Source organism: Triturus cristatus, chromosome 7, assembly GCF_964204655.1.
Source record: "Triturus cristatus chromosome 7, aTriCri1.1, whole genome shotgun sequence".
Classification (NCBI taxonomy): Eukaryota; Metazoa; Chordata; class Amphibia; order Caudata; family Salamandridae; genus Triturus; species Triturus cristatus.
In genome coordinates, this window is record NC_140590.1 from 425,738,635 (window position 1) to 425,763,638 (window position 25,004).

The 25,004-nt window shown below is 43.2% G+C and overlaps 1 protein-coding gene across 1 annotated transcript in view; it reads right to left on the reverse strand.

Annotated features, from left to right (window-relative positions):
- The window catches only part of ABCC3 (ATP binding cassette subfamily C member 3), a 693,015-nt gene that overhangs the window by 342,324 nt on the left and 325,687 nt on the right, over positions 1–25,004 (reverse strand). The window contains exons 8-9 of the mRNA XM_085616719.1: positions 24,272–24,490; positions 9,000–9,177 (exon numbers count right to left, since the gene is read on the reverse strand). Of these exons, the coding sequence (XP_085472845.1) occupies positions 9,000–9,177; positions 24,272–24,490 (397 nt within the window). The remainder of the gene's footprint in view (positions 1–8,999; positions 9,178–24,271; positions 24,491–25,004) is intronic.

Consider the following 25,004-nt stretch of genomic DNA (forward strand, 5'->3'; position numbering starts at 1 on the left):
TGGCTGTGCCGTGTGAACAGGGTACCCACCGGCTTCCAGAACAGCTCTCATTTCGGAGAGGTTTTTGTTTCCACACCACAGATTCCTGCCTAAAGCTCTGTGTCAAGCTTTGCTCTGCCATTTGGGAAGCTGTGCCAGAAGACGATGCTCTGTCCTCTCTGCACACCTTTCCAAACCCTTGTAGTGCCCCACCAATGACACCATGGTGCCATGTTGAGGCTTCCCCAGCACATTGAGGAGCGGAGAGAAGGAGCACCTCGCTCGGAGCTTCCTGCCTTCACGTTCCTTTCCATTCTGCGCAAAAGACGTTTAAACAAATAAAAATGAGCAATGCCATAGGTTTCGCAATTAAAGGCGAGACCTATGGCATTGCAAACAAAAAGCCGTCATTGTCCCTGCTTCGAAAAAGAAGGCGGGCATGGTGTGCTGAATGTAAGCGAAGCATGCCGTCGAGCCTAATGTAGGAGAAATAAAGTACAAGTACAGTGTAACAACCGAATAAAGGGGCCAGTAGCCACGGGAGGATACAAATGACGACATGGCCGTACTAAGGAGGGACTAACAAGCCTATTAAGGAATCAAACATCAGCATTTACGAAGGACAAAGTCAAAAGCCAATGAAAAATATGGTTGGGGCTCCTCCACCATACTCTACCTGCAACAGATCGCCAAAGCAGTGCTTGCGCGCTGGCTCAGGCTCGTCCTAAAAAAATAATTGTTTTTTGTAATAGTAAAATTGTGGGTATGGCTTGAATGATTCATTAGGATTTTGTTTTGAAACCTGTTTTTCTGACATTGTATCCCTTGCGAGATAATGATTGTAGTATTGATCTGTGTCCAATCAACATAGGGCACTTGAGCCCTTCTAGCATTCAGTGTGAGTAGAGATCATTCCGATGCCAAGAGTGGCTTACGCAAGAATGCCAGTAACTCTATGGTTTGATTAACATCAAATACTGTATTTGTAGTAATAGTGCCTTATTTTTCCTTGTGCACTATTAATGAAACTAGTTTGTCTGTGCTGAGTGACACCTGCTCGCAATTTATCTCTTAGCCACTATCAGCATCTGCTTACATATTTGTGGTAGATTCAAATATTTAAATTCTAAGATTACAGGAGCCTTATTTCTTTGCCTCGTGTAATATGTTGGCCTTTTTTTGACAAGCACCATGGAACAATTGGTCACTTAACATTTGGAGTTAAATCTATATATTTTTTATGTAAAGGTGAGGTATGGCTATGATTGTATGTGATATTAGATAGAGGACTGGTGAAGATGGTTCTGATGACTCTTTCTTTCAAACTTCTTTTCTTATTTATTTCACGTTGGGCATCCCAACTTAATGATTTCTCCTCTTAGTGAAAAATTGCCCATTCACATTTTTTCTGCCCAGTGTCTATTCTATATGTATCTTTCTTGCAATAGAAACTGTACAACCTCACCTTAATCCTTCCTTTTTGTGTGCCTTTGTTTCCTTTCCCGGCATCCTCTGGGGTTGGGGGAATCTTGCCTTTCCGATTCTGTGCCTTCCTCAAAGTCTGAGTTGCCAGTGAGACACCTTTCTCACCTATGCTATTCATTGGTTTCAGGTTCATTGGACTATACCCTCTACTCTTTTCTGTATCTCTTTTTAGGTCTCGGCTGCGAAGGCTGCACTTGCGCAGTCTAGCTCTGAGATTTAATGACTTGGAGAAGAGGGGCTTGAACCCGCCCCTCTTCTCCCCTGTTCTCCATTGGCTGGCCTCTTGAATGCTGGCCAGCCATTGCATAAGAGGTCAGTCATTCCGATTAGGCCCCGTCCTTTTCGGATCGGGGGCGTGTTTTTTGCAAGAAGTCTCAAGGAGGAGATAACAGCAAAACACGCCCCCGAATCCGAAAACGACGCTGCCTTTCTCCGAGGCATTTCTGTTTTGCCTCGGAGAAAGGCTGTGGTGTTCCTGGCCCTCACCTCGCCCGCTTCCAACCCCTCGTTCGCTTCCGCACTTCCTCCGGGTCTCTGCACCTTCGCCAGGACCTCACTCGCCCTTGCCACCAGAAGAGGCCCTTTATAGACGAAGCCAAGCGCCTGCGGGCCACGCACATGAAGGATTACCCGGACTACAAGTACAAGCCCCGGCGCAAGAGCAAGGCTGCCCTCAAGAAGGACTCGGCCAAGTACGCGCTGTCCTCCGGGGCCATGATGGGCCACGGGCCCGGGGGCAGCCCGCGCATGGAGCCCTACACCTGGGCACACAATGCCGCTTATGCCCCCATGCAGGGCGACTCAATGGCCTACCAGCAGCAGTACCACCGCTACGACATGGCCAGCCTGCAGTACCCCCCTGGTATGGGGCCGGGGCAGAACTATTTTAGCTATTTTAGGCAAAAACTGTTTCTGAACCGAGGCAGACGCCGACCTCACACGGCGCCTGTTTCGTGTAAGTACTGCCTGCACTTTCATACTCTGGAATTTGTGAAACGCTTGCCTGCCTACAAATAAGAAGGACAAAAATAAACGTAACCTTTCGCAGTAATCTTCTGCTGAGCTCACTCATTATTTGCGTATTCCTAGTCTCACTTCCCCATCACGGCGCTTCTGTTTACGGGAACTCCCTCTTCGCGTTCCAGGCCTGAGGCGCTGTGGGCAGGTCCGGGGCTGCCCTCCTCGTGGCTTATTGAAGTGACTGGCGTTGGTTGCTTGCAGTACACATGAAAGGGCTTCAGGTCACTTAAGAACGGTACCGACCACAGCTTTCCATCAGTAGGCTCGCGGCTTTAAGGAGGGTAGTTTCAGGCAGGTTTCAAAAGTGGCAGGAATTCAAAACGGGCCCATTCCGGACGGTGTTTTTATTCCTTATTAACTTTAACAGACGCACAGGTCGAATGAATGTAAAATGAATGTAAAATCCCTTCAGGTCATCCATGTCAGCGATGTTATGTTATAAAGTTTTTTATAGCGCTTGTATACCCGAATGTGTCTTGGCGCTGTGCTGCATGCGGGCGATCAGCGAGGCAGGATAAGTTCCAAATGATCTGGGTTTTAGAAGAGCGACGTCTTTAATGCTTTTCTGAACTGTAGAAGTGTCTGGGAAATGTTAATTTCAAAAGAGAGGGAATTCCACAATTTAGCGGTAATGGCCACAAAGCTCTTGCTGCCCCCAACAGACAAGTCTGAAATTGGGCACCACGTAAGCGCCTAGGCGGTGTATACCAGTCAAAGCGTTGCCTAAGGGCAACTGACCAATACTGTGTAGTGCCTTAAACTCCCCCGCGAAACAAGAATTTACAATGCAACGGTCTCGGCATTGTTAAAGTTAGAGCTATTGGCATTGCTCATGACAATGCCGTTTCTTTAAATGTTTTAAAAACAAAAACATAAACAAAAATAATGTCATGAGCAATGCCAATAGCTCTAACTTTACCAATGCCGAGACCATTGCATTGTAAATGCTTGTTATAGTTGTCCCTTCAAGACTGTTGCACTGTCTTCCTTTATGAGTCATGTCAGAGATAGAAAACAGAGTACCACTACCTTTTTAAAGAGCATATGCCTTTATTTTTAAACTATTAAGTAAATATTCTTATAATTACTGATATTTTATGAAGTTATGTTTTTTTCCACCAGATAAGAGGATTCCATCCTGGGTTTGGTATATGCTTTCCCACAAAAATAACTTGATTTTCTGGGCTATGGCTTTTGCACAGTTTAGTATTTCTCCAAAATAGAGACTCACCAGGCTGATGTTGGAAATTAATGTAATGAGAGAGATACATGAGAATTTGCAGTTTTTGTTCCACTGTCTTAATGAGCTATATCAAACAGGCTCATAGTTGATAACAATATTAATATATCCACGGAACAAGAATATATTTAATGCCAAAACGTTAGACACCAGATTTGGGTAATAAAATACTATCAATTGCTTAAGCATGTGGTTCTTTGCAGGAGGGCAAAATTAGTTTTGTTTTTTCATTATAAAGTAGGGCACATCATTTATTACATTTAGGTTCTTTTCTTTTGTTTTAAATGAATAGAAGACTATCCATCATACTACAAATGCAGTTATTATATGTACATTGAGCATCCTCTTGGATCTTTTGAATTCAGGGAATCTGTGACTAATATTGTATGTTAGACCTTTTTTAAACATCTAAATACTTTGACTTACAAGCACCTTCTTACTTTTTAAGTGCCGGTTGCCGCCACATTGAAGAAACAGAAGTGGTAAGACGCGAGTTGATAGTTTGGAGTTCTGTCCAATCAGCTGTTAGGTGGGCAGAGCCTGTTAGAGCTCTGAGCCAGTAAATGTGTTTGGCCGAATAGCCGCAAAGCGGCTGCGCGCAATGGGCATGCCGCCAGGGAGCCAAAGGCAAGCACGTCTGCGTGCGCTCGGGTCTACGGCGAGCGCCAGTGCCCCTGCCCGTGACACTCCAGGTAATTTACTCTCCTTAGAATATCTAAAATCTTGTCAACTTTCAGTCTCTTATTGTGGCCATGTGTGGGATCCATCCTCAATTGAGGACCACCTAGTTTGCATAATGTGCAAAGGCGAGTTTGGTCTCTTAACAGAGCCGTCCTGTGATAGCAACCAGGCACACAGCTCCCAAAACAAGTCACTATCAGGTGGGCTCATTAATGCCCGCTCTCTTAGTAAACATACACAGAAGGTATATGATTAAATAGAGGAACTACAGTTAGATCTTTTGTTTATTACGGAATCATGGCTTAAACAATGGTGTAACCCAGACATAGTCTCCGTGGTCCCTAGAGGCTATACCATACCAAGACAAGTTAGGTAAGATATGCATGAGTTTGGTCTTGCTATCATCTTCCGTGATATATTTCTATGAGACACTTTCCATTTAGAATTTTTGAAAAGTGCCAAAAGCCTAGGCTTTTGGTTTAAGATCAGCCCCTCTCAGTCCTTCGCAGGTGGTCTAATATATCGGCCCACCAGCCCCAGGATCTACCTTTCTAGCATCCCTGGGAGAAGCATTGACATCTCTTCTACTGCGTTTTGCTATTTTCACCATTCTTGGTAACTTTAACTATCACTTTAAAACCAGCAGCAATTCGGACGATTACAATTTCATCAAAACCTTAAACATCATTGGTCTGAATCAATTAGTCAGATCTTTGATGCATACCGAAGGTCACACCTTGGATGGCATTTGCTCTAACCACCCTAATCTGGCAGTTGGAGCTCCCATCCCACAGCTCTGGTTCGACCATTGTTTGATCCTCTTTAATATTCCCATCAGTCCAGACAATTTCCCCCTGCCCACCAAAACCACGCACTGGTACTTGTGTCATAAACATGGCCAGCCGATGAGTGACCTGTGTTTAAGCCAACGTCTTACTTCCTCTGCTCCTACTCCTATGGGGAATTTAGTTGAAGACCTCTTCTCTTTTAATAATTGGATTAGGTACAAAGGAACTTACTTAGCCCCCGTTGTATCTGATAGGAATTGCAGAAATTCTCCCTTAGCACCCTGGTTATCTCCAATGGTAGCAGAGCAACAGCTGATCTGTAAACAGGCTGAATGTAAATGGTGGGAAGTTTATAATTCTAAGGGCCTGGCTCATTTTAAAACTGTGCAAAAAACATATCATGTCCAGATTGAGGTAGCAAAGAAATTAGATTTCACCACACAGATCGAAAAAGCACAATTTGATTCAAACTCTATTTTTAAAATCTCGAAATCTTTGTAACAACCAAAGCCTTTAGTCAGAGACATCCCTCCATCTCAAATCCTGTGTGATCAGATTTCCTCTTTTTTTTTATGTGAAAATACGGGCCACTCAAAGGGGGTTTTCAACCACAATGCCATCTTCAGTCAGGGCTTCACCAGATATGCCTTCAAAGGGAAGGATCAGAGACTTAGCAACCTTTCAGGAGATTACACTCTCACAGTCATGACAGGTCACCCTCTCCAGCAAATGGGGCTCCCGATTTGATCCCTGACCCCTAATCATCCATTCATAAAGTAGTTGACATTGTGAATCCTTTATAACTAATCTCTTAAACACCTCTTTGTCAATGGCTGAGGTCTCCTCTGATTGGAAGCAAGCAGCTCTGAAACCTTTACAAAAAAAAATCTTTAGTAGACCCTGCCAATTGTCCAATCTAAGCCCTATCTCACTGCCAATTAACTTTCTTCCTGGAATATTTCAATTTTCTACACCCGCAGCAATCCGGTATCTGTCCTAAACATGCCACGTGTCAGCTTTGTTACTATAAAACAGACAATAGATGTGGGAAAGAACATTCCATCTCGTCTTCCTGCTTCCACATGCTCCAGCTGCTTCAGAAGATCTTCAGGTGGATCCCCACTAAGTCCGGGAAAACAGTGACTCATGTGCTCGTCAGCAGCAATCTAGACTACGGCAAAGCACTCTACACCGACAACACCTAAAAACTTCTAAAGAAACTGCAGAACATCCAGAACGCCTCCGCCAGACTCATCCTGAACATCCCCCACTACAGCCACATCATTGGCTACCTGAAAGACCTTCACTGGCTACCTATCAACAAAAGAATTACCTTCAAGCTCCTCACGCATGCCTGCAAAGCCCTCCACAATGCCGGACCTGCATACCTCAACCACCGCCTCTCCTTCTACACACCATCCAGACATCTCTGCTCCACCACGCTGGCCTTGGCCACAATCCCATTGATCTGCGAGATCACACCTGGAGGAAGATACTTCTCCTACCACGCTGTGAAGACCTGGAACTCCCTGCCTCTTCATCTCAGGCAATCAACGTCACTGCCACAATTCAGCAAGGACCTCAAGACCAGACTCTAAGATGGAACAGCAGATCCACCCTCCCCCCACACTCAGCGCCTTGAGACCCTATCAGGTGAGTAGTCAGACTTTTCAAGAAACCGGATTGATTGACTGGTGTTGATCTTACTCCCTCTATCCACTGCATTCAATACCATTTCACATGTCGCGCTTTACAAGAAACCTGATTGATTGACTAGTGTTGATTCTACTCGCTCTATCCGCTGCGTTTGATGCCATCGCACATGTCATACTTCTTCGATTAATCAAGGATTATGGCATTTCCCACAAAGCTTTGGCGTGGATAAAACCTTTTAAAAATGGTTGTAGACAAGTAGTCACTTTGGGACCATGCACTTCAACAGAAAACTATTAACATCTGGAGTTCCCCAGGGATCATCTCTTAGCCCTATAAATTACAAAATTTACATGAGCCATCAAATTTTTCTGATAACCTCTTTTGGAATTGCCACTACATTGTATGCCGATGACACGCAGTTGATCCTTTCACTTGATAAAGGTTCCTTAGGCAGAGAACTTAATTTTCAAAACTATCTAAAATGCATCACTGATAAAACAAAGATTCTTTTATTCAGAAAGTACAATTTTTTTTCACCAGTCCAATGGTGGCCTAACTCTGTGCCTCCACCTCCTGCCACAGTAGAAGTTGCTCGAAACCTGGGAGTTAAATTTGACACTACTCTTTCCTTCCGTACACAAACCATGGCAGTGACAGGCATGTGCTTCAACCTTATTAAATCTTATAGAAAGTGTTTTGCCTTTGTCCTTTAGCTGCCAGGAAATCGGTTGCATTTGTCCTCATTATCTCTCGGCTTGACTACTGTAATAGTCTTTACGCCGGAACCTCGAAATACATTTTGCATAAATTGCAGATGGTACAACATGCAGCCACCAGACTTGTGTTAAAAATCTCCAGATGAAGCTCTGCCTCCACCGTCTTTAAAACTCTACACTGGCTACCAGTACATACAAGGATCCTTTTAAAGATCCTCCTACTGGTGCTCAGATCACTCTAAGCTACTGGACCCAAATACCTTACTGCTACATTGCTGCACTATACCCCTACATTAACTCTCAGACCTTCACATGCCAATCTTCTTAAGCCCCTTTCTTTCAGACTAAAAACCAGAGGTAGTAAATGCTTCTCAGTGTTAGGATCCAAGGCCTCGAATTTACTTCCGACCCATTTGCGTTTCACAGAAGACCTGCCTTTCCCAGGGCCCGGACACACTCTGCTACTCCCTTATTTGATGACTGTTTTTTATTTCTTTCTATCTTTCCTGAATTTCAATCAGTTACAACCCTAGCGCCAAGATGCTCCTTTGGGAGTGGCAGAGTGCTCTATAAATGTTATACTCATTCATTCATTAGTTCATGCATTAATCCTAATCCTTCACTCTATGGTATTTGTAGAGAGTATTACATCATTTTGCCTTTCCTAGAGGTATACGTTGTGGGCTTTATTATTTTCTTGTGCTTGACTTGGTGCATACGCTGTGCATCAAATATTATACTTTTTCATGCAATGATGCCATTTGAGATGTAGTTGGAGATGTTATATATGATTTAATTAGTGCCAGTCATTAACGAGTACCCTATGACATAAATGGGAGCTTTAATTTAATTTGTGGGGTATTTTCTGCTCTTCTGCGTCCCTTCCACATCCCTCTGGAATTTATGAGGTGCCACAAAGACTTCCTTATTTTCCACAACTGTATTCAGGGCATAGGCTTCAGTGTCTCACATTAGGTAAGACCCACCACAACAACTAAAGGGCACCATGACTAACATTTTCAGGTGCATGATTACAATCAGAATGCTCACGTCCACAGAACCTATATGGGCCCTCAAAACAACACTGGCCCTTGGGAGAATGCATTAAATTCTTTATTTTTTTTATTTTCTATTTATAGACTTCGTCCAAAGAACTGTAAAGATATCTACACATTTTTTTTACCTCATTTGACCACTATTTTTGTTTTGCTTTATTTCAAGCTTAAAAGATTTTCGACAGACCACAAAAGGAAAATTAGGTGCACGATTTCCTTCATGTGCACCAAGAACGTATTAAAGGTTCAAAAAGTGACATTCCTATGACAGACAGACAGACAGACAGATAGACAGACAGATAGACAGATAGATAGATAGATAGATCATTGTCAACAAATGCCCAGCAATCCAGTACCATTTAAATCTTTCCCGGCTTACCTTTCGATAAATAATGCCAGTGATAGCTGTCCTTAGTCTCATTCCAGTAACAAGGGCATATTGGAATTGTTGATGAAGGATCAGGGACTGGAGTACAGCACACAGAAACATCAGAGATGCAATCAAAAAACCCCACCAGGAAGGGGCGTTCTCATTTTTTATAAATCCTATAAGTACACTGCATTAAAAAAGAGAAATGAAAGAAAATTACTTTACTTTTTGAAACCTAACAATGCAATGGTTTGTCACTGCAGGAGAAGCAGTTCATACCATACTCATTAAAAATCACTTAATACACAAAAATACATAGGTCGTCGGTGAAGATAACACTCTAAATGGGTGCATATTTGGAGAATAAAACGTTTTCACCCCATTCCGTGACTCAAATTCACTGCTCAATACACCTAGTTCACATCTATGTGCGACGGATCTATGGGCAGTGATTTCTAGGGGTCATAGGTAGGACAGTGCTGTGCAAGATCATATTTTGTGATTGTATTTGCATATTATGGTATGAAGACACTTGATAAATGCAAACTCTTTTGCATAAGCAATCTATGATGATAATGCAAGGAACCTTGATGGAACTATGAAGTAAAAACTATTTTATGTAAAGGAAACCTGAACCAAAATAAAACAAGCATTTGCAATGCAATAGGTCTTGCATTTGGGAGATTTTGAACTTTTGGCGCTGTAAATTACAATGTGTTTTACCTATGTGTTTTTCTTACAAGCTATTAGCAATAGAAGCATTGGTTTCCATTGAAAAAAGCAGCCCTTGTTCAACTCATCATCAAGCAGCGACGCAGAAAGGAGGGCAGCAATGACGGGAGGGAAGGGGTGTGGTCGAAGAGGCAACAGATGGCCACAGGTGACCAACCAAAAGGATCAGTTTGTGATGTCTCCTGGACACAGGCCAAGTGCTGCATTGTACAGTGGAAGGAAGCACCCCAAGAGCACTGGGCCAGTATGGGCAGTCCTTTGCTTGGCATTACATGCGTGTCTAGAAGTGCAGGGATGCAAAGATAACGCAGTGAGTTATGTGCAAGTGCTTGTTATTCTTATGAAGTCTGCAAGTCACAAGTTTGAATCCGTTTATCCTTATGACATTGATATAACCTGGGCTGTAATCGTAATTAGCAGTCTTTTTACTATATCCTTAGCACTGCGACACTGCGGGCCTTTGGAAGAAGGTGCTGTACACAAACTAAAGCACTGTTATAAACACTGCTCAGAGAATGAAAGCTGTTTTCCAGTGCCTGATGAGAATGCCCGGGAGGGGCCTGCAGGCGAGCGGCTTAGTTCTTCAGCCTCAGACACTTCTGTAGGCATGTAAGCAGAGCCTGCCCTCACAGCCTATAAAGCACTGCAGATAGGCTGCCAGCTCTCTGCCTTTAATAAAATAAAGCCATCCTTTAACCCCTTCGCCGCGGCACGAATTCCGCCGCGGCGCTGGGGGGGTGCGGGGTGAGCACGGCGCTGCCATGCTCATGACGGAACCACGCCGTCATGGGCGAGCTGTGCTCATGACGGCGTGGTTCCGTCATGACTCCGCCCACTTGCATTGATCGCCCGCACAGGCGGGGAATCAGTGCCGCGTGGGCGGAGCGGCCGCCAACGGCCACACCGTGACGGAACCACTCTGTCATGAGCACACGGCGCCCGTGGCTTATGACGGAGTGATTCCGTCATGTGCAGGGAACGGGTTAACGAAGATAGTATCATTAAAGCAGCAGGATCCGTGCAGAAGAAATGTAACTATTTGCAAAGAGAGTTCTCCAGCCACAGCAAAGTGAAAGTGCCTCTCTCAGCTATTTATACATTCACCACAGGATTTCCCTGTGCTTTTATGGGCCTCCTTACCTGCTTGCCTTGGAGCTCGCTCTCCGGTCTGGTGTTGTAGATGGGAAACAGCGTCTACAACGCTGTCTCCACAACGCAATGTCATTACAATGTGTCGTTACAACGACCGCGTTGTTAGTACGCAATACCATTACATCGCAAGTCATTACAATGACTTGCGGCAGGGTGCGCACTGGTATTGGATTTGAAATCCAACACCATCCCTGCTGTTGCCCAAACTGGAGTAGGAATAATACATAATAATATTATTCTTAAGTCCAGCGTGCCCCCTACTGCTGTAACGACCGCGTTGTAAAGGCACGCAATAAAATCGCATGTTTTGTAAGGAGGTATATTCGTTGTGGAATATGGCTGCACAGCAGCCCCGCCCACTTTAGGAGAGTTGAACCTGGCATTTAGCAGTCAGCAACAGCAGTGCATGAAGCCGCTGAATAATTAAATTGCAGAACGTTGTACATTACTAAGTTGTACACAATAACAAGTATTTTCAATGCAATAGGTCTCGCATTTGCGAGCGTTTAAGCTATTGGCATTGAAAATGGCAATGCCTTTTATTTATGTGTTTCTAAAAGGAAAACATATATAAAAGGCATTGTTGTTTTTAATGCCAGGAGTTCAAACTCTCGCAAATGCAAGACCACTATAATGGTGGCCACACCCCTTGTTTTAGACGCTGCTCGCATCTTCAGGCTACCGTGAGCAGTGTCTAAATAAAGGGGCGTGGCCACCATTATAGTCAAAGCGCGTATGGTGCTTTCACCTAAAGTTTATTTAAAAAAAAAAAAAAAGTATTTTCAAGAACTTTGTAGCACGGCGGCTTAAATGAAATAATTAAATAGGCACTGCCGCTAAATTGAATGCGGACCGCGCCGTATATTAAATAATTAAATAAGCACGGGCGCTCTAAAGCGGACCGCACTGCAATTTGAATAGAAATATGTCACAATTTAAAACAAAGCGGGTGGATGCTCCGATGCAATGGGTGGAATAGGGGAAGAGCATTAAAGAAAATAGTGCTCACCAACTTATAAAGCGTACCGAGTAACAACAGACATAAAGGGGCCCGTCCTCATGGGAGGTTACAAGTGAAGACAAGGAGATACTAAGGAGGGACTAACAAGCCTATGTATGAATCAGAAGCCAGAATCTACGAAGGGCAATGACATAAGCCAATGACAACTATGGGCGGAGAGTAGGTGGGGCTTCAATAGCATGCTCCAGTACAGCATGCCTTGCAGAGTGAGCAGCGCATGCATGCTGCCCTTAGGCTCGACCTAAAAACAAGGCGTGTGTGCGACATTTAAACAACAAGATGTTGTTCCAATGTATTGAGGTGTGAGACAAAACACCCTATTTGTAGAATGAAGGCAGCAACAATGGGAGGGACGGAGTGGAATGTTTACTTGTTACACATCCACTTCGGCAGATTGAGCTTGTCACATCAGTTAAAGAAAAGACTCGGCATCCTATGAAATTCCTTCCAATAAGAATGAAAATGGTGTCCCAGCCACAGTAAAACAAGCATTGAAAAAGCCAATAGGTCTTGCTTTTTGTCTTTGGCAGTGCGTTGCAGCAAGTGTGCCACGTCCTAAGGCCATCCCAATAATAATTAAATAAAAAACATTTAGGGTGTGCTAGCTTTTTTAAACACATTTACGATCACATTCAATTCTTTTAGGGCAAGTGAGGCAGCTTAAAGTCACCGGGAACATTGAACTTCGCTAAGTATTCATAGCAAGAAGTGAAATTTACTGCACTTGTGAAGTAAACCACTACAGAAATACCCAAGTATGCTGCATGGGCCTGGTAATCTCAGCTCCTAATATTAAATTGAGCTGACAAAAGCACAAGCCAAGCTTAGTTAAAAGAAAGGATACTGAAGGCGATGGCGGTCAAACCTCATCACTGCAGTGTACAGTGTAAGAGGCAAAAACAGGTGTTTTGTACAGAAAAATAAGATACTAAACTGCACATTGAGCTGAAATTAGAAAGCTAGAAGAAGCTCAGATGACTGCATTAGTACCAATTAAACAAGCAAAATGGAAATCTCTTGTGACAACAAACACTGCTGTGCAAGTGAGCAATGGGTACCAAAAACTATTTACAATGCACTGTTAAAGCAGAACAGTAGGAACAGTACAGACAGGGGAGAGAAAAAGAAAATGCATGCACTTCAATTGGAGTGCGGAAAGCAAAGAAAATTATAGTTCCCGAACTTAAGCAGTGGAAATACACATCATCAAATCAAAACTATGGTGTGGAAACTATGCTCCAGAGAATGTACAAACAAAAGAAGCAGAAGGAAATACAAAGAAAGCAAAGGAGATGTACAAGAAAGCCAACCAATGCTAAGGAACGAGTTGAACCAAAGTATATTGTAGGTTATTGATATAAGGTCTTTTGACAATAGACAGCAAACATTTTCTGTAGATGAGACCTATGCACGACCTAAAATGAAGAGTTACTTTCCTGGAACACTATTTCTTCTGTCATTGGATTAAGAAGCATACGTGGCATCAGTTGAGAAAAACAGAGCAGAAATTGATACTTAAGACCTGAACACTAAGATAAAAAACAAAGCAATTAGCACGGAGCTGAAAAAGGACAGGCCACAAAGCTATTCTCATGTGTTTATTTCGATGTTGTCACGGGAAGCACTCCATTTATGTCTTGTACTAAGTGTAGGAGGTGCTTTGTGCTGCTAGGTCTGTAGTTTGTACAACTTGAATCTTCCCCTGCCTGCAACAATACAAAAGTCTGAAGAGAAAAAAGTTGGACTGCTTATGCCATGGCAAACAAGCATTAGCATAGCCAATAGGTCTCGCCTTTGGGACCGTATATGTGTTTAGCCATGCAACAGTTGATGTTGTTGCACCAGGGATTTTGTGCTGCATAACTAAAAATACTTATAAGGTCCCAAAGGCGAGGCCTATTGGCTATGCCAATGCTTGTTTTGTGTTGTTACTCAAGCGCCCGGTGGCCCTGTTTGGCGCTATAAGCCTCAGCCATCTCCTGAAGATCGATCCATGGCATCTTAGCCTTCGATGCGAGGCCCTGTCGGGGCCCCCCTCCTCTCAGCAACAGGAGGAGGGGGGCTGAAGCCCCACCCTCGTACCCCGGCGTGCCTCCAGCCCTGGGGGCGAGGGACACCTGTTTCTCACCCCCAGGCAGTGATGCGACCCGTCTTCAGGTGTCTGGGCCTCTGCTGTCTGTCGTACACGTGTGCACTGTTCTATTTCTGAAGGAAATGGCGGGATTCATTTTTTAAAAGCCTTTCATTATGTAAGAGTCGATCTGCAGTGCGCCGCTGCCGGCAGCTGGCCCCTTTCCTGCTCCGGTGCCAACTTATTGCTGATAATCCACATTAGGCTGTTCAGAGCCCCCGGGACGGGCCCCGTCGCGAGAGTTAAAAAGCCGGGATGATTAGAAAGGTGAAATGTCTTTTTTTTTTATTTCAAAGTATTTTATTAAAGAAATTGTATACATACAGTTAACATCGCTTTACCATTACAGGGTAACAGCCCAAACTGTCAAGTATACAGGTAAGTGGTATATATGTTTGGCTGTCCCCCTTTCCACTGTCTTGCTAGGAAAATAAGAGTGGACGAAATGGGGAGAGAAAGACAATAAAAGAGAGAAAGGAGGACATAGTATACAAGAAGATCAGTTCAGTCGTGGGCCTGTTCTGGCCTGTGGGGGTGTGCTTTGAGGGCCAACGCCTGTCTTTTTAAGCTGTACTTTGGTTTCATTAAAACCCAGTTGCGGTGCCTGGGACTTGGAAGCTGTGATGCGTTTCTCAGAAGATGTGTGAATGCTTCTGAGAGTAGTAGGGGGGGGATGAAGGTGGGTACAAGGCAGTAGGGCGGGCAGTTGTACCGAATAAAACATATGCAAGGGGTCGATGGGGGTGGGAAGATCGGCGGTGGTGTGCAGGCTGATGGGCGGGCTGTGTGGGTGAGGGTATGTACAGCATTTACGACAGGGTAATTTGTACCTAATAAAACATATACAAAGGTTGTGAGGGGTGGGGAGATCAGAGGACGTGTGGCTGCTGAGGGCGGGGGGGGGGGGGAGACTTGCAAGCTACTGGGGGGAGAGGGGAGGTGTGCAGGCCTGGCGGCATGAAAGTATGGAGGAGGCAGTTGCAACTAATTAAACATATACCTGGGGTTTGGGAGGTAGGGGCTGAGGAGTGTAGTGCGTGTAGGGGTAGTTCCGAGGTGTCCTGGCGATATTAACTAGGCATGAGCAAAATGCTCACTATGGTGGCATAATCTTGGTAATTCACGGTATTTCGCGTTATGCTTTTACGTGAAATGTTGCTATTATTCGTTCTATGGGAAGAACGCGAACAAACAGAACGCCTTTGTTTTTTGATCATCTCACTTGTGGTTTTGCATTTTTTTGAGTGGGCGAGATGAGCCTTCCAACGTGAGGACACATTTTACTTCCAATATTGCACTAAAGTGCTTGCTCTGTTTTCCGTGCACTTTCCATGAAGTTTTTTGTAATTACACGAAAGGAAATAACTTAAATTTTGTGCTTTTCTAGCAGACTGGGTCTCCGAGTGTGCTGATATATCGGAGGTGTGCATGGCTTTCGTGGTCCAAATTGTACTTGGAGTGCAGGCCGCAAGGGGCGACTCTTAGGTGGGCTTCCCAAATGTTTCCGCCAACTTGCTTACTCCCCCAACTGTCTTGGTTCTTAAAAACTGAGGCACTAGAAAAACAAGTATCAGAAACGAAAACAACAAGCACCAGAAAATGTCTACTGTCTGAGGCGGCATTGGCTTAGTTGGAAGTGAAGTGCTCCTTGAAGAATTCACATCAGATGCTTCCGAAGTTAAGAATAACAAGCTAACGAGGAGGGAGGGGGAGGAGGGAGGGTGAAGAAGGGAGGGGGATAGTGAGAGCAGACAGCAAGGGGGTGGAGGAGCACAATTCACGCGCTGGAAGGCTTAATGAGCCATGACAGAAAGGCAGATGGTGGCTGCGAGCGTGCACGCTCACGTGCACGCAAGCTTTAGGCCACCAAAAGCCTGTGGCAGCTCTTTGAAAACCCATACACTAAATATCTCGCACAGCAGCACATGAGCTGCCTCAGCGAGACCTAAAAAGAGAGGCCGGTTGGGGACTTTTAAGCAGAGGCAGTTGAGGTTGGGTTCAAAGTCCAGCTTTGTAGATGAGCATTTTGATGATGAAGATTGAAATTGTGCAAGAAGTAGATCAGCCTCAGGGGCTCCACCTTAGAGACACCCTACCTGTTCAGGAGCAGAATGGCCATTACCACATCCTATCCAGTACAAAAATATCCTTTATGCAGAATAGATTTTGAGTCCTACTTGTTTAGTGCAGCTTCACAGTAAGTGTTCTAATTCCTCCTTATCAGCGTTTCCAAAGGTATGCTTGGCTGTACACTATCTGGACTAGATTGCGAGAATATATAACATCTAAGAGGGCTGCAGAATGTGGATCAGAAGAGTTGGCAGATCAGAAGAGTTGTCAATGAGGATGTTAGAATCTCGTAACTAGCTAAAAAGTAAATGGGGTGACCATGCAGGCTAAGAATTTAGTAAAATTACCCAAGTAACTTGGTAGGTGCTATTAATGAGCTCCTGAAAAGAACAAGTGGGGATTCATTTTTAACATGAAAATCTACCCATGTGTATTCAATAAAAGAATTATGCAGACGAAATGAGAGCGGTGGACCAATACTAAACAACCACCTGTGTGGAGTGGGCTGTCTTGGTGAACTAAGGAAAAGCCCTTAGGAACTGCATTTGCAATGTCTTGAGGATTCACTAAGCCATGCTTCCATGAGAAACAAAACATCAGGTTGTTTGGGGATCTGAAATCTAGTAAAGCATGTGCTTGGGAAGCAAACTGACATTCCGGGGCAAGCAATTAGGGTGATTCCTCTTAGGTGAAAGCTCACCAAATGACTCCTGTAATGGATTATGTGACTTGAGGTCAAATGTGTGTCTACATGACAGACAGGGAGCAGTTCCTAAAAGCGAGTAAGATTTGGACACAGAAGGGCATCCTGAGGTGAGAGAACCAAAGGTTCTGGAGCTAGGCATGGACAAGAGCAAGCAGGTTTGCCTTTGGCACTGGCATCTTTTTTGCAGGACGCCATGATTGAAGGGTGTAGCCTCCAAAAAACTAGAGTGCATAACGTTAGAGGAGCGGTAATGTACGGATAGAGCTAAAAAGTGAGCTTGGTAAAATAAGAAGCCTGCTAGATCATTATTAAATCTTGTCACACCTTATTCTCAGATCCTCAACGTCTTAACCCAATACTGTACAGTACATATAACACTTTGCTTTCGGACATTTATCCCAAAGTTTACGGCCAAACAAATTCCTTTCTTGTGGACTTGTGACAGTGTATGGTATTAAGACAGGGTCGTCACTGGTAGAGCTCTATCCATTGATTGTTGACCATCTTAGAAAGGATCTCTATTCTTAGTAATCAGTACATTCTTACACTTAACCTATCCTTCAAAATAGGCACTCTCTGGGATACCATATTACTGGCTCAGCAACAAAACAACAGATTGACTAAATATTTGTGTCTGATGTCACATTCTAGGAATGCTATTTGGAAACCATTTAGAAACAGTAATAGCTTCTTTGATTTCATTCTTTATAATACTGCCAAATGACTTACTAGATTACTTAAGCAGAGTTTCTGTTCCAAATGAAACTTCACCTCCTAGTTTTGCATGAAAAGTGCTGTTGACTTGGCCACAGATTTTGTCATCATGTTGCCTCATACATTTTAAAACGGATTTCCATTTGATGCTTTACATTGTGTGTTCTCAGATATCAACACCAAGACAAAAATATGAGATGACCTCAAGCAAAGACTACTCATCCAAGGTGAAATTATGGGAGACCCTTCTTCGATGCCATCTTCTTAATGTCATGGCTGTGAATTTTTCAAATTTATTCTGAGAATGTTTTGTTTATAATAGGTGTTAACAGCCACCAATTGTACTTTGAGTGCTTTTGCAGTTCTTGGTGGAATAACTGAATTGTCTGCTTGTAACAGGATTACATCCTGCAAGTCCATATGTACCTTGGAGTAAAGAGCATTTATGTATGATAAGAGAAGGGATGGAGTTAACAAGCCACCTTGCTTGATATCTCATTAAGTATTGAGGTAGGTGCTTTAATTGAAAAGGCTACACTTTAGACCAAAGTATACCCGCAAGCAGTATAAAATGAACGTAGAATTAAAGACTTTAGGTGTGGTCTTTTTGAGGATATAGACGTAAATGCTTTTAGGTCAGAGAGTATTGCCAAGAGAGTGACACAATTAAGCTTTTGTATATCTGTGCGATGAGATGTGAAGCATAGGGCAAAGCTTTTCAATTTGAAGAGGACAGCAAATATTTTACCAATTAGCGAAAACATCATTTTTGATTTGTGGTGGCGGGTGAGGTAAAGTTGTAAAACCAGGGAGCAGAATAGTGTTCCCCGGATTCTCTGCCAATACTGTAAAGGACAATGACAAGTTTAGAAGTAAGGCGTGCAGGAATTCATATTTTAGCTTCTCCTGGATTGAATTTGGCCCATTATTTTGCTTCCCTCAAATAGGTGCACTTAGCAGGTTGCAGTCTGCACCCGTCAAATAACAAAGTCATAAATGTGCAAGTACTGGACCATAACTTTTTAACAATCTTCAAATATGTTTATTCACTTGGTCGAAAGACTGTGTGTGAAAGGGATCCTTTGTCACTCGGGGACAATTTTAACAACCAACAGCTCTGTGATCACTGGTGTTTGCCTCATACTATGTTTCTGATGAGAAAACTTGTCTTTGTATTTTGGAAGAGGTGTGGCGCTACGGCCAGGGAGACTGACTCTCGAATCTGGGAATCACGGTTCGATCGCCGGCGGCAGATTAGCCCAGCACCATGTGACTCTGGGCAATAGTTTGCTTAATCTTCCCGACGGCCCCCAGCGCCTAGAGACCCTTACGGGTGATTGTTGGCACTTTATAAATATGGATTATTATTATTATTATGAATAAGAAAAAATCTAAAAATTAACAGTACAAAAATTAAAATATGCCAGAACCGAAAACGTCGGCCAAGAACAGCATCTTCTTTGAAGACTTTTAGAGCTCACAAAGCGTCCAAACGGACCTCGTTAAAGTAGCTTTGATTTGCAAGACAGCTTCAAAAGTAACTTTCCTATGCAGCTAGAACCTCTTTTGCATGTGGGTTTAGTCTTCTTTGATTCCAGCTCAGCTGCACAGGCTTGACATGTTAAAAACTACCATGTCCTTTAACAAACTGCACTTTTTAAGCTCATCACAAAAGTTATTTTATAACATTTTTATCCAGAATGTGGTATTAATATTCAGTTTTAGCCAAGCCTCCCAGAAACTGTATGCTGTATTGTTGCGAAAGTCATATTGTGGGCTTACCAAGAACATGAAAAAGCTTGCAACCGACCAACTGCGTGTCATTAGTTGGTTTTATTATCACTCTTACTTGCTAACTTTCTATTGGATGGTTTTCATTGTTTCAGTCTGTCTATTTTATAATTGATCCTTCCATGCAACATAGCCTCTTTCGCATCTCTTTGATTGGCTGGCTTCCATGCTTCTTCTGCTTGCATTTAGGGAACTCTTTTTGTTTATCACTCCACGAGAGTCTATCTTGTGTGTTTCTCACGTTCAATGTTGCTCTTTCCCGCCCATGTGTTTTCTACCCGGTGCTATATTTTACACTTTTTCATCCATTTGTCCATGTTCTCTCATTCATGTTGTTTCCCCTCACCTGCCATGTTGCTTCACCCTTCCTTCTGGTGTATAGCTTCACCCAACTCTCACAACTTGTGTAGGAAGCTGGATCTTTATATAGCGGATGAAAACCAAGGGTGTGCAGTTCCTCACAAACCAGGGGAATGAAGTGAGGAAAAAATGGTTCTCAAGATGTTCCAAGTTAAAGGAAAAATCTCCAATAGGAGCAAGGGCCCTCACACACACCGAAAGGTGTCCTGCTTCATCATTTGGGTATGCTCCTTGTTGGGCCGGCGCTGCAATTCCCGATGGGCATCTACTGGGCGGCTCTTTGCTGGAGATCTTTTAAATGCCATATGGTGAAGTGTGGGTTGTCTTGTGTATGTAGTGTGGTGGTTAGAGGTGGATGAAAATAGATATCAGAATATTTTATTAAAAAGCTTACTGCCCTTAGTAGAAATGTGATGTTCAATTGGGATACAATGATCTTTAATGAGCAAGGTGTGTCGATTGGTTATATAATGTGGTGAGCATGTTTCTTGCCTCTGTCTGTACACACACGATCAAATGGCAATTCTTCAGGATCTAATATTATAAACCTTCACTACTCAGTGGCTGGATTAAATAGTTAATTATCAGTGATATAGTAATCAGTCACACATCAGGTCACAAAACTCAATTGTACCTGGACATAGTCTGAAAATAACCCTCAATATTGCTAGATAGGACCCCCGTGAGATGTAACAGAGTGAAGCGCTTAGTTGCATATCGGCTCTGCTTCCTCTTGGACCAGAATGAGGTACACTGTGTAAAGAGTCCAGGCAACCCTTATTGGTTTCCTGGGGCAAACATTAAACCATTAAATGATCCTTTTTGTGGTAGTGTGGGCAAGAGGTTTAGGCTTATCAGAGGGTAGTGCTAAGCATTTGTTGTACTCACAGAGGCAATACATGAGACACACACCCCAGAATAAATATGACACTAATTTAGAAAAATAAGTCATATCTTTATATAAATTTTGATACAAAGAACTTCATTATCAAGTAAGTCATTTTTTTAATTTTAGGGGAGAGGACGCAGCCTTACAGCTAGAGCGGTTGACCTGGAAGCTGGGGCACCGACGCTCAACATCCTGCAACTCTGGGCAAATCCCTTAATCTCCCTGTGCCTACCAAAAATGAATGTGCTCATGTAAAGCGCTCTGATACCCGATGTCTCGGGTCTAGTTTGCGCTATATAAAACTCTAATAAATATATATATTGAATTTCACAGATAAGTAAACAGTTCACTTTAATGCTTCTTTATGCAGCAATGCTTTATTATAGGAGAAAAGGCATACTTCGCATGCAGTTATCTACAGTCGGTTTCTGGGGGTCTCCTTCAGGACTTAGAGTCATAGTGGGGCAAGGTCTAAAGTACCACCAGCAGTTACTCGTAACCTGCGCTGTGGCGTCCAAGTGCAGAGGTGCTTGTTGGGTTGGGTGTTTTGTGCACTACGCTGGAGGAAGGAAGAAAGAAAGAAACAAGCTGCAGAGGGGGGCTTGGGGACAAGTCTGGGACCTCCCAATGGGGGCTTCTGTCACAAGGTTCCTGGGAGCAAGGGAGCACAGTTGGTTCATGGGTAACCAGGCTGGGGCCCTTGGGTGCAGGGTAGATGGGGCAGCTGGGCTCTGTGTGTCAAAGTCCCTCGTGGTTGTCGGTATCACCGGTTGAGAATGCAAAATCACAACAGTTGGGCCACCCTGGAAGTGGGACTCTGCGGTACTGGCTTCCCTCGATAGCTGTTGGGTCTCGGTTCTGTTAGAGTCCTGACTGGCCTTAAGCGAGCCTTGGTTGCTGCAAAATGCCCAGTACCCCGCTTATTGGTGCTATACAGCTCCAGTCAGTCCTGTTGTCCACACACAAGGTGGGGGGACAGAATTGACCTTTAGGAGCACAGGTATTTTGTCCCCAGGGGCTGCGTCAGGATGGCCGGAGAGCAGCAACACGGTAAACCGGTCTCTGCTTCTGCGGTGCCTGCAGACTGCAGGGGAGTAGCTTCTAGACTCCAAGGAAGATTGCTGGCAATTTACAACTGGCTGCCAGTCTATATGGAGTTCTTAGTAGTTGCTCAGCTGCAGGACAAGTCAATCGGTCCCTATTGTCAAGACTGGTGCAGGCAAGGTTTGTCACCAAAAAAGTCCACAGCAGTCTTCAGTTCTCAGTCTCTTGCGGCTCTTCTTTGTCCTGTTCTTCTGGATCCTTCAAAATCTCAAGTCCTGGAATCATGTGCTACTTACCTTTAGGTTGACTACACCTTCCATATGACCACTTCCTGTGGGGAGTGAGCATATCCCTGACCCAGTGAGCCTAATTCCACCAAAAACCAAGATGGTGTAATTCTCATTTTCATGTTCACATCATGTAGCCCACCTTAGCGGCTGGTACTAGTCTGATAAGGAACACGCCTCCTGACTAGCAAACCTTCCCACCTGTCCTGGTGCCGGATGGGCAATGGGTAGGCGGTTGGCATTTCCCCTGACTGAGAAAGCCGGGGTTGCAATATCAAAGACAGTAGAGGCCTTTGAATCCTTATGCCTTGACATGCTGATTACTTAGCCATCCCGTTCTGGAGGACAACACCTCCGCCCAGAGCAGGTATTGTTTCTGACCTCAGAGATCGTGAGCTCTCACCTTTATGGGGTCGGAAACTCATCTGTGGGGACAGGCCGTTCAGGACCAGTCAGCCAGTACACTAGTAGTCGGTAGTTTTTCAGGGGACACCTCTAAAGTGCCCTCAAGGTGCATGTATTAATAAATCCAGCACTGTAATCAGTGTGGGCTTATTATTACGAGATGTTTGATACCAAACATCTTTAGTTTCAGTGAAGCCATCATGTAGTTAGTGAACTCGTAATCACCAGTGCCCAGTACATATACTCAAGATGGCTTCCCCGTTCACTGGCAATGTTGAAGAATCAACATGGACATTACATAGTATTATCTGCTCATACAGATAGGTCATCACAAGTAATATAATGCACCATGCCTTAGGGCTGTATATTACACGCAGTGTCTGCAGGCACGGCACACAGAAGACGTGTGCCATGTTGAGTCTTAACTTTTCTGTGCACCATGTCAGGCAGCCTGCAAAGGCAGTTTGCATGAGGGTGCTAAGGGTTCTCTTAGGGGGTCACAATACATGCTGCAGCCCTTAGGGACCCTCTTTAGTTTCCCTGCAGGGGTACTATTTACTAGGGACATACAGGTGCAAAAGGTTTTTCTCATTGAGGGAACAACTGTACAGTTTTAGGGAAAGAGTTCGGGCAGTGGGAACCTGGATAGCAGGAACCTGTCAAAATTGCATCAAATACAGGTCAAAAAGTGGGGATGACCATGCCAAAAAGGGGCACTTTCCTTCAACTTTCTCATAAGTTTTTATTGTATTTTTTATAAAAAGTATTTTCATGTTACCTTTTAAAAAAAATGCTTTTGTACTAGTTTTTTTATTTGACGATCTATCTCGGATTTGTAAGTAAAAATAAAATAAAAGCCTGTGTCATTCTGTTGACACATGTATCTGTGTTAAAAGTATGAACATGCCTACAAAATGAAGTGGCAGCCACATCATTGCACCTTTTTATTTTATTTTAGGCGTGCTGATCAGATCGATGCTGTACTGCATAGCTAAAAACATTGGAAAAGCCAATAGGTCTCATTGCGTCTCTAATAATAATGTAGTATTTTTTGTAAGACATTATTTTTATCTTTGTTTAATCACAGGGTTCCTTATCTAGACAATAAATGTAGACCGTTCAGACAGTTTTCTGCATCTCAATCACTGTCTGGACAAAGGGCAGTGAAATGCACTCTTTTCCACTTCTTGCTTGTCAATGAGCTTCTCACTAGTTACTTTTGGCCAAATCTTGTTGATCTTTCAACATGTAACAGAGAAAACACAGCTGAAATTCCACTCTCCATAATACGTGTTCTTCCTACTGAAGCTCTTCTGGACCCTTTATCTTGAGCAGATCAGAGCAACAGGTTACCACTACTGTGTATGACCTGTGTACAATTTTTTTTAATGATTTCATCCACCAACCTATTCTTTATTTCCTTCCCCCCATGGTATGGTAACTGAATGTTGCAACCTAAATATCACCTGACAGAAACGGTATGGCCTAAGTATTACTTCCAAAAATATTACCTCATTAGAAAATATAGCCGTAGCTTTCGCGCAATCAGTAGCCTCATACCTAGCACTTGCCCCGGGCCTTAGCAGTATAATAATCTATTGCAATGGTAGTGATGTAAAATGCATTTTATAATGAAGTGCACGTAAATAACAAGAAAATGTAAAGAGATAATAACAACCTGATTGTTATATAGATAAATTAGCTGTTTCTACATTCTGTAAATAATATACTTTATTGTTAGGGAATTTAATGGTCTGAAATTACTGATCTTTATTGATACACGGTCAAGTGGAAACTGCCGAAGTTGATAGCTCATAGTTAATGTAACTTTGAGAAAACACATCTAATGGTAAATGGTTGTGCAAAAGACAAGAAAGTGCAGATCATCCTTTTGGTAACTTTAAATCTGCATTTCTATATCCACTGTCTCTATACAGTAACATAGCTTAAATGCATTAGAATAACACAGCATAATTTACCTTAGTAATTGAGGATTAACAAATGAAAGTAGGTCTTGAAACAATTTATAGAAAGAACCAATCAGGAAGAAGGGTCCAAATGTAGACAGCAGCACCTTCAGGAGAGAGGGTTCTTTCTGGTGCTTGTTATTACTAATTAGAACTTCTTTTTCTGCTGGTTCTTCATCGACATGATTCAACATGTTCGCGGATTTGCTACTGAATGTCACGTCTTGGGTTCTGGAAATAAAAGCCAACACTTTAGACCAAATCGCAAACATATGCCAGCAATATTTTACAGATTATGAATAAAATGGTCTGCAAAACCATTAAAAATCACAATGTAGATATAGGCCTGTATGAAAAATTGCCAACTTAGCATCTGTGGTAAGATGTACATTCGCGTTTCAAATATGTGCCTTATTTAGAGTGTTGATCTAGCACCAATTTTATTTGCATGTAACACAATGCCCTTCGTTATGTTTACATTTATTTCAACAGTGAACGATCATAGAACGTTTGGTACTAAGCAATTTAACACAACTTGATAAAACAAACTATGAGAGAAAGACCGGGGGAGGACGATGGAGTATTAAAATCTAAAATAAGAACCTATGCTTCAAGAATGGAAATGTACCTGTGAAAGAAACCATGAGATATCAAGTACTTACTTTCCATTAAATCCACCCCTCCTTCTCATCCACTCAGTGAATGAACTAATAACCTACAGGTGACAGGTGAAATCAGCTATTGT